The 11,277-nt window shown below is 34.7% G+C and overlaps 1 protein-coding gene across 1 annotated transcript; it reads left to right on the forward strand.

Annotated features, from left to right (window-relative positions):
- Positions 1-7,729: 7,729 nt before the first annotated feature.
- On the forward strand, positions 7,730-8,848 carry LOC106324993. The gene is made up of 2 exons (XM_013763003.1): positions 7,730-7,927; positions 8,423-8,848. Exons 1-2 carry the CDS (start codon positions 7,808-7,810, stop codon positions 8,750-8,752), a joined length of 450 nt encoding a protein of 149 aa, XP_013618457.1. The 5' UTR covers positions 7,730-7,807; the 3' UTR covers positions 8,753-8,848.
- Positions 8,849-11,277: the final 2,429 nt, after the last annotated feature.

Genomic DNA, 11,277 nt, shown 5'->3' on the forward strand with positions numbered 1-11,277 from the left:
TCGTTTTTGAATCTTTTTGAAAACCATCAAGCCCAATGCTTTCTTGAACATTTAGAACATGAATAATAACCTTTGTCATGATTGAATTGACCGTTGGTTCATCAGAAAGAAGGTTAGCCATTTCGAGCTTCTCGGGTGGTCTGAATTCGCGAGAACTGAAGATCACCTGATTTGTAAATAGCATAACTATCACATATGAACTCCGTTTGATCTGATTCTTCTTCAAGGAGCTCCGTAATTGAGTTGAGAACATTCTCAAAGTGATTTCATGCGAAGAGGACTCGTTTGTTTGAATATATGAGTCAAACAATGAATATATATCATTACTGCTTTCCATGATCAAGCCATGCATGTCTGTTTTGCCCGGTGCGCTACTCAAGGGCGCATCACACCGTCTGTTCACCGCCGGGAAGCCACCGCCGCCGCCGCCGGTGATTTTCCGGTAAGCCGCCACCGTCGTTGGCCGCCGCCGGCGACCGGTCTCCGGCGACTCGCCGATAACTCGGTGACTCGGCCAATTCGACTCAGCGAGTCAACCCGGTTCGGTTAGTCAATTGATTTTGTTATTGTTTAAACCGATCGGTTATTGGGAATTGGTTTGGTTTGGATTAAACCAATTTGAAATCGATTTTAATCTGGTCCAATTGAAATCGAATCCGGTTAAGGAAAACTGGCATTTCAATTCGATTTCAATTTGGTCAAGGGTTGACCGGCTTGGGTCAGAGTTGACTGGGTTGACTTTTGACCAACGGGTTGACTTTTTGACCAGATCACCGGTTATCCGTTTTGGACTGTTCGAAGGGCGTTCTGATTTGATTTTTCGCCCTGATTTCAGATTTGGAGGTTGTTTAAGCATCTGGAGTTCATAGCTATCACTTTTCCACATTGCTAAGGTGAGGGTCTATTCCATAAATCTTGTACCAGTGTAGAATTCTCCCTATGCTAGTTTAGATTTCGAATCATGATCCATCTGTTTGAATTGAGACTGTTTGAGTCTTGATTGTTAGTTAGTTTATTCGTTTTAAAATGGAACTAGGGGTCTAGAGGATTCAACCATTGATTTGATTGTGTGATGTTAAGAGATGCGATATATATATATGTATGTATACATAGTTATGAGTAGGGACTATGTGCGAGGACGGGGGTCCAGAGATGTTTGGACTAGCGACACAACTTTGGTGGGCGGGGGCTCAGAGACGTCTAGGCTAGCAACGCAAATTGTGTGGGGCGTGGGTGCAGAGACGTTTGCATTCAACGCAACTTTGGTGGGCGGGGGTACAGAGACATACTGTACTAGCGACGCAGCGTATGTATATATATCCGTATGAGGAGATGCGGAGTGTATGGACTAGCTATATGATATCATCACATTGTTTGTGTGATACTTTAGGCGTCTTGTTTGTTCATGTTAGAGCTAAACTTCCATAGTGGGAGTTCTATTTACTCAAGTCAGTGGTTTGCGTGTTTAGCATCTCATACCTCACGGAGTAACTCTCCTATTACTCATTCCTCCTATTCCTTCCCCTTTTAGGTGAGACTGACAAGCAGGAGTGATTGCTATCGGACTGGTGCTTTGGAAGTTTTATTTCCTTTCTTTGTTAGACTTGCGGTTTTTATACTTTTATCGATATTTTCGGATTTATTATGTTATTTGGTTTTATGGCTATTTACTAGATTTACGACTTTGGAGTTGACTTTTGAGAAGTAATAACTGGAGATTTCAGACTTTTTATTTATTTAAGTTATTTCGGAAAATCCGGGTGTTACAAAAAATTTCAGCACAAAAATGGCGAACTTCAACAATATGTATGCAAACGTCAGACTCGGGAGCTATATGTATGGATGCTAAACCAAATCCATCGGTGTCACCAAAGTACTGCCAACTGCCTATTCTCAAGGATAGCCAGCATAAGCTCTACAAGGTATACTTTTTAATTATTATTTTTATTTGCGTTTGAAGTCCGCAAAAGGTTCTACGAACCAGTTAATCACATATTATAGGTTGTTTAAGATGTTGCAATGAGCATGTTGAACAAAAGGTTCTAAGGAACTATGTTGCAGTTTTTGAATTCTCAGTAAAATGCATCTACCTAACATTTAATATCCAATGTTTGGAAAGGGAGAGGGTGTGAGGCTGATATATGTGTATGATTTTCTTAATAATTATAATATCACATGTTGCTTTCTTGGTTTGCAGACAAATAAGCTCTCGAGCTTGAGAAACTAACCGATGAGGAGATCATAAATGGTCCTTCACCACTATCTCTTGCTTGACAGGCAAGGAAATGAAAAGGGCACCGCAAAAACTTCAAATCCCTTGGTCAAAGGCTTTGTGCATGATAACGATGATGAAGTCATGAAAATCACAAAGCTCTTGAAGAATAAAAGGGGAGGTAACCCTCTATTCCGCGAAATTTATATGTCGCGGTTGGATCAACTGGGGATGACCTAAAGGCCATGGATGAGCCATTGCCAAGGGCTAACAAGAAGAGTGGTCAGGTCAGTTATCATGATCAAGCCCAGCTTCATGAGCTTCAAGTGTTTGCAGGGGAAGAAACACGTAGAACCCATTACTCCACAATTCTTGGTGCTTACTTAAGTGGTTTCAGAGAGGCCAATAAGCTTCTCAAGCATTAAAGTGTGATTTTTGAGTGTTCGTTTAAGATATGTTTCCAGGACAATGTGTTTAGAGAAGCTTAGTTAGTTTTGTAAGGGTTTTTTAAAAATTTGTTTACTTTCAGTTTGTTTTTTTTCCTTCTGTATTACAAGTTTAAAGCACGAAAGAACAATGAATGGATATTTTAACTAAACAACAAGGAAAGTTAAAAAGAAATCAAGATATAAATATGTAAGAGAGAAGTGGAGAACAGTTGTGAAGGGTGTATTAAGTATGGTAAAAGCAACAGAATGTGTTTAAGATCTATAAGAGAAGGAGTAGTTCATATGAGCAACTCAGATTGGGGAATGTCCCGTGGAGGAGGAATGCACGGTTTTGGCTACATGAGCAACGCAGAGGTAAGAACTAAGACAACATTTGTACATTGATTGAAACAACGTGATGGATGACTAATGAACTGTATTGTTGCGGGAATTGCTTCTAGCTTCAAAACTTGAAACGTCTACATTTAGGGACATGAGATGATTGAGGAGTGAGCTTTAGAGAGAAGTTTATTAGAGTCCCATAATTTCACATTTAAGATTCTTTTCTTTTTGTTTAATATTTGTCCCAATTTGGAGTTTGTTTTTAGAGAAGTTTACACTATTAGATATTTTTTCATGTTGATACACTTTCTCCATGAGGTGTACTTTGTGTCTTACTTTTGATTTTTTTCTTCCTTTATTGCCCTTCATGTAGACGAGAGAAAATGATAAGTTTTGGTTGGATGATGACTAAACTTAAAACGGCCAAAAGTTAACTTGCTTTGGGTGTATTATTTTGGTAGGTTTATTGAATAGTGGGATTGGGTTAGAACCGTTAGCTTAAAAATTTATAAAAGAAATCAGACAGCTATTATTGAAGCAAGTACACATGTACTTGTCTGGTGGTTGATGGTGATTAGTACTTTGGTTGGATGATGTGTGGTTAATGTTAGTGTGGATGGAGAACTTGTGGTTGGGGGGAGGGGTGTGACTTTGGGGAAGTGCGCTGTCCATGTGGTCAAGAGTGGTGTGGTCATGCATAATTGTATACAATATCCACATCCTCTGTCACTACCACTTCCATAACCATTTTCATAAGCTTTTCTGCCGCCACTTTCGTAAGCACCATCACCATAAAACTGCCTCCTCCATGACCGCCCCCACCTCGAGCAACACCTCCATATGCATCTTTACCTTGCGTTATCACTTTTGTCAGTTCCATTTCTGTAACCATGACCTCCACCACCATAAGATGATTCTCCAACATCTCCATTACCACTTCCGTCTCTGCCTCAGCAACTGCAATTGGTTGCCAGAGTATAATCAATGGAAAAAAAGAGAGACAAATTATCAGATTAGGGTCTGTAAAAGAGTAAAGTGATTTTCGATCGAAAAAAAGTAAGAAAAAATTATGTTTTTGGATCTGAGTTTTAAAGCGTAACAAAAACAAAATAAAAAGTAATTTAGTTAACCTGTGTTTTTAGTTGATTTGGTTGGAGGGTACAAGAGACATTTTTTTGAGACAAAGTATTCTACATGGTAGAAGTATGTCTGAGTGTAAATGGTAGAAGTATGTCTGAGTGTAGATGAAAAGTGTAAAAGTATGTCTGAATGTAATTTTTTCTTGTTTTTATTCCTTTTTTCTTTGCTGTAAAATGACAAATACAGACTGAAAGACTGAAACTAGCCCTGGGCATTCAGGTATTCAGTTCGGTTTTGGGTAGGAACCATTCGGTTCTGGGTATATCGAATAAATCATTCTTATACCCAATAGGTATTTATGAGATAACGACATAATATATAAGAATCATCATAACTATTTTTCAAAAAAAATATATAAGATTTTTAATATAAAATTTGTTTTATTATATAATAGAATATATATAAAAATTCATTAAGAGAAACATAGACTTTAGCCACTCTAATTTTAACGTGAGAGCTCCGTTGCGAAAAATTACTTCGCAAATAATAGTATAGATTGGGATTAGCGTTGACTTCTAAAAACTAGGCATAAATTTCAAATTTTTGATTACCTAAGGTATGTTTTGGCATGCAATAAGAGTTAGGGTATGTATTTTTTATCGACTCCTAGTTCAGGTGTGAATTTCAAATTTTGATTAGTGAATGTATGTTTTGACATGCAGTAAAAGTTAGGGTATGTATTTTCTCAGTGACCCCTAGTTCGGGCATGAATAAGCCATTTTCCCGAGTGTAAATGGTAGAAGTATGTCTGAGTGTAGATGAAAAGTGTAAAAGTATGTCTGAATGTAATTTTTTCTTGTTTTTATTCCTTTTTTCTTTGCTGTAAAATGACAAATACAGACTGAAAGATTGAAACTAGCCTTGGGCATTCGGGTATTCGGTTTGATTTCCGGTAGGAACCATTCGGTTACGGGTATATCGGATAAATCATTCTTATACCCAATAGGTACTTATGAGATTTCGGTTCGGTTTTGGTTCGGTTTCGGTCGGTTTCGGTTCGGTTTCGGGTACCCATTTAATAAATGAATCAAATATACATATACAAAATATATGAGTTAATATGTTAATCTAAATGGTCTAGTGGTTACACACTTGCATATTTGTCAATCCAACAAGAGTTCGAATCAATAAAGTGCTAGTTTTATAAGTATTTATTGAATTTTAATATAAAAATACTGTATATATATATGTATGATATAAGAGAGTACATAAAAGACAACATGGTCTGGTGATAACAATGTTCTCACTCTTCCTGTTCGAGTGGGGTTGATGACATTTTACCTTATATTAGAAAGTGGATACTTGTTTTTTCGGATATTTGGGTACCCGTTCGGTTTCGGTTCGATTCCGGTTCGGTTCTGGTTATTCGGATATAGAAATTTAGGAACCATTCGGATATTTGAGAATTTCGGTTCGGTTTCGGTTTCGGATAATTTGATTCGGTTCCGGTTCGGTTTTTCGGTTCTAGTTTTTTTGCCCAGGGCTAACTGAAACCAAGATAAGAAAACGAGAAATTTGGGTCCCTTTTTGAGTATGTAAGCACTTTATTTTCAGTTTGGATAGAGAAAATAGAAAGAAGTCATTTGAGAGAACATGGTAAAATTGAATAACTAAATTTGGTGTTTGTTCCATTTAAATCATTTCTAAAATCAATTTTATTTTAAGGTTTGCCACTTTACCAAGGTTGTTATCCTCCTATACCAAAACATAAATCTAAATTTTTAAGTTATATTTACATTACAGTTTTCAATACTGATAAGAAATTGAATAATGCTTTGATTGGTAACCATGGAATGGTAGAATAGCGTCTAAAATGGTATTATGTCAATTAAAAAAATTTGTAGCAATGGAAAAAATATAAGAAAATATAAAATACCATTTTATATTTTTATTTGAAGATTACTAAATTTATAAATATAAAACATAAATAAAATGTAGTACAAACAGTGTTGATGTTATATTAGAATAAATAGAACACTAATTCATAAATTATATAAAGATATCAAATTATTAAAAATAATTATTTTAAAATCGTTTTGTATGTGAATAATTTGATATTTTTATAAAAATATATTAGTCTTTTGTTATTTAATGTAGGTTATGAACTCAGAGTAATTGAATTTAATATTTTTACATGTGAAATATTTATAAGATATAAAATCACAAAGATTATAATAACAAATTTAAAAAAATAATATTTGTGAGGTATAAATTACGCCTAATGTTTGAACTAATTTAAAATACACGTGAGTTTGACAGCAAATCTGCTATTTTATAGTCTTTTTTATCCCATACAATTGCACAATATTACCGATAATTAAAAGCATGATAATATATGAAGATTTTGGACAAAATAGCCGAGAAGCTTAGAAATCTTTTCTAAACACGGTCAGAAATAAATTGAGATTCTTTTTAATAAAAACATTCCACAAAACATAATTATGCCCCATAGTTTATATTTAGCAATTGAGTTTCAACTTAAATAGGGCTGTTGCTCATAATAATCACAGATTCAATATAGTCATGACAACATATAATGTTCTAGATGGGATGAGACACCTCTACTGGTTAGAACCTTGTGGGCCAATTGTCATGCTTCCGGGTTCGACGTCAGTCGGAAGCGAACTGCTCATTCCTGTCACCAAAAGCGGGTACTGGGCCTTCGGGCTCAGGGAATACCCTCCCGGGTGAAGCTGGTCCGCTGCCTGACCGAGCCCAGGGAATGACCCGCGAAACGGGGAACCATGGATTATCAAAAAAAAAAAAACACATATAATGTTCTGTAAACCCAAATAATTATAAAAAGTAAAAAGATTGATACAAAACACACCATAAGATATTTAAATATTGAAAACAATCGTTAAACGTGAATTAGTCAAACAGAACGACAATTATACCCAAATCATGAGTACTTTAAAGACCAAAACTATCCAGCTACTCAAGTATCAGGAAGTTTTAACCAGATCATTTAGTCTACGGTAAAAATCATCCTACACACTACACGCAAAATGAGTACAATATTTCTGCGCGAAGCGTGGGCTGACCATCAGTATGAAATATTTTTGATCAATTAGCAATCAGTCAAATGTGTACGCGCTTGATGAAACGGAGGCGCGCACTATCTTTTTCTATCACTTCTCTTTACACATCATCCATTTTTTCTTAGAGGTCTCACACAGAGGCTAAAACAGTAAGTCACACAAGTTTAGAAAGGTAGGATCTTTTAGACGATCATCAAAATGGATAAACTTGAAGTTAATTAGCAAAATACACAAGTAACACAACAATAAATTTACCAATCGAGGGTTATTTGAGCTTAATAATATCTACACGCCAAAGAAGAAGGAGAAGATGAGTCTTGTTGCTGCTACTGGGAGTTCCGGGGAAATTATATATTCTATTATATATGCAAATTACAAAAAAAAAAAATATATATGGATATTTTTAATAAAATCCAACGATTTATGAGTTTACGTCGAAAACAAATTAAATCAAATGCGGATCAAGTTCTAGTCGATGTTGAAGAGAAAGTCTTTAATAGCCCATTAATCTACAAACGTTTAGGCCCAACACTTCCACCACCTCATCTATTTAAAAAATAATAATTAATTTTATATTCAACTTTCACATTTCAGATTTGACTAGTGGTTGGTCATCGACGCCACTGATTTGCCGGAGAAGACAGATGGCGAGATCGTGCTCAATGTGGACGCCGGTTTTGATCTCACTTTCTCCGATGACCGGAGATTCAGCTAAACTTTCCCGGCGACGGGTGATTTTAGCCACAAGTGTAGGTTATCCTCAGGTTCGTACAACTTCTCGAATTAGGTTATTTACTTATTTTGTTTCTGAAGAAAGATATGTGCTCTTTATGTGAATGAATCCGAGGCTGTTTCGTTTAGATTGAGCTATTAGCGATTGTTTGATCAAGGAGGGACGATGATGATTCCCAGACGCTCAGCCGGTTATCACAGATCTTGAAAAAAAATGTAACCGGGATATGATAGCATTATCATAAATTTTGAGATAAACTTGGGATTTTCATTGAGTCTTGAGCTAATTATTGCTAAAAGATAAAAATTTGAACTAATTATTTAAAGCAAATCAAAATTTAGTCGGGATAGATGAACCAGTTCATCATGAACTATGTGAGCCACAGTGTATGAAATATGAATCTTTCTCACATTTGTTCATGAATTCAAGATCAGATTTGTTCTATTGAGTCTGTATTGCAAGCATTAGCTTTCTTAGTTTGTGCAGAGCTCTAAAGAATATTTTGCTTTCCTTTTTTTTTTGCTAGCCTTTACTTGAAGCAAACATTAAGGAACCGCAGAAGCTTCAAGTTCTTGATTCCAAAGATGTTTCCAGGAGAAACACGTTGCTGTATCTAACGGCTGGAGTTCTTGGTGGGGTTAACTTTCTCCACGGTGAAGCAGCAGAAGCTCGAGTAGGGAGAAAGGAGAACAGGAGAAAAGCTCTAGAGAAGCTGAGAGGGAAAGCGAAAGAGTCTGAGCCCAAGTCAGGAGATGAGAAGAAGAAAGAGTTAGACACTGAAATATTTCCTCTTCTTCCTCCACCTCTCCAACCACAAGCCCTTGGACCTCTTGTTGAAGCAAACTTGTTGCCATAAAAGCTTTCTCTTACTACTTTACACAATGTGAGAATCAAAGTAGATTCCATTTCATCATCATCATCCAACGAAATGACACAACATAATGTTCTGTCACTCTGTGTTAGGTCTTCTATTACAAATCAAAAAGTGAAGAAATATATAACCAAGAAAGACTTGAAAATCCGAATGTTCGCTAAATGCCGCGTATATTAATAACTATCGGGCCAAATAATGGATTTTTCTGCTAGCATATAATAACTAAACATTAGCCCATTATACCAAGGTGTCGGATTTGGAGGCCAATATGGCCTTTTTTATATTTCAAAACATTAAGACTACAGAACTTTGATGCATTTTAAAATTTCAATACCATATCATGACTTATGTACAGTGTACTACTATACTATGTCTGTGGCAAGTCTCAACGTCCAGAACACTTTAGCATGAACACCTAAGGGATGTCCGGAGAAGTCCAACTATTTGTGATATGCTCCATTCTAGTCGAATGCTCGTTTTTATTATTTGATTCGATCAGAAATTTTTTTAAAATCCGGAATCTGGATATCTAAAATTCTTCTAAATATTTATTAATTACTCGATTCAGTTTGATTCGTTAATTATATTAATAAAAATTATTTATATTAAAAATTGAATAAACATATATTATTCTTTGCAACATACCATCAAAATATTTTTGAAAGCTAAAATAAATCAATGTCACTTATCGTAACATCATAATAAAACAATATGATTAAATTAATAAATTAAAATCTTATCTTAAATTATGAAACAAAAATCAAATAATTCAATATTATTGAGTCCAATATAAAACTTATGTAAGCATTTGTGTCAACACAAAAATCATATTGGTATACAATAGCTCAAAATTGAAAAAAAACTATAAGACTTGAAGAATAGACCAAATTTACACTATAAAATATATAAATATGCATAACTATATTACATATTTATAAATTTACAGATCAAAACGGATATTCGACTTTTTCGAAAATAGTATTTGTGCTTTGTTTTGTTGTTTACAAATCGAAATGAATAAGATCAAATCAAATTTAACGAATAATATGTACAACCCTACATTTTATGGATACGAATAAGTAAATACAAATATTATAATAAAAATGTAATATGTCGTTATTTTTTGTTAGATTTTAATTTAATCTTTATTATTTTTAACACTGGTTTGATTAAGATTCAAAAGACAATCAGTACACAAAGGCAACACGTCAGCTTTTTTACTTCTCAAAAATAATAATGTTGATTGATATTTTTCAAAGTTTCAAGACACAACATCCACTAGTTACAAACAGATAAATTGCATCAAAATTTAAATTCAGACATAATAATATTCCATACATTAATGATTTGGCCACTAAAACACTTAAGCTTTTAGTAGTATTTGGTTTCTTGTTGTTTGTATACACACGCATGGCTGCGTTATCAATGAGAAGTTAAAGTGGTGAAATGATAGATATGTGAGATGTGAATCTTATGCATGTTAGGTAGTTTGGAACGTTGCATCTAAATGTAAGGAGAACGACCCTACAACCGGACCAGTGTTCGTGGTTCCTCCAACATTGCCCATCACCTTTCTCTCTCACTAGCCCCATTAATTAAGACTGTCTTATTTTATTCGATTTTTGTTTTTGTATGTGTGGTGCTGCTTTCTCATTTTGTTTCCACTTTATTCAGTCCCTTAATTCCAAGCATGTTTCACTCATATTACATTACAAGAAAGCATACAACACAACACAGAGAAGAACACATGCAACAAAATCAATTGATATGTTTATGATTTGTATTCTTAACCTTGTAAATTACACGTGTAATCTGAACTCACGATAACGGTAACAGAAATGGCTAAGCTGTCTATCTTTGATGGTCGACGTTATGTCGTTTTGTTCATCGAAAGGATATTAGTGTCCCTTCGTTTTTTTACCTTTTGATATGAAAATAATTTAATTAATCAACTGTTTACGACAAACTTACTGTTTATACTTATTTGAAAATTGGGTATATTACTTATTTTACTCCATTAAAACTTAGAAAACAGAGTTTGAGATATTAAAATTGAGAAATCTACATTATAATGAGCCAGTTTCATCACTTCTGATGCGACACGTCAGCAGATAAGTGGGTCCCACTTTTAAAAAGTGTGAAAAATGTCAAATCTGTGGCTCGAACCCGGATTACTGTGATATAAACACCAACATTTATACCACTAAACTAAAGGATACTATGTACATTGATTACCGAAACTAATATATATTTATGAAGGATTTCATATAGTGGATCCCACACATAACTGTAATGTTTCAATACTCACGTGTAACTATGATCATCGCAACTTATTTAGTAAAATCCGCATTCTGGCCCAATAAAACTTATAAATGGCCTAAATCTCTTTTGCATGTATCTAGGATTTTTATACTATTATGTCTCCACCGATAAACCGAAGCGTTACCCTTTTAGCTTATAAAAAAAAATTCTAAAATTTTTCATCTTCACCTCTCTATATCTCCAAC

This window comes from Brassica oleracea, chromosome C2, assembly GCF_000695525.1.
Source record: "Brassica oleracea var. oleracea cultivar TO1000 chromosome C2, BOL, whole genome shotgun sequence".
NCBI classification, from domain to species: Eukaryota; Viridiplantae; Streptophyta; class Magnoliopsida; order Brassicales; family Brassicaceae; genus Brassica; species Brassica oleracea.

Coding starts and splice junctions, on each gene's coding strand:
- LOC106324993 (XM_013763003.1), top strand. CDS start 7,808: ATGGCGAGATCGTGCTCAATGTGGACGCCGGTTTTGATCTCACTTTCT. Junction 7,928..8,422: donor CAAGTGTAGGTTATCCTCAG/GTTCGTACAACT, acceptor TTTTTTTGCTAG/CCTTTACTTGAAGCAAACAT.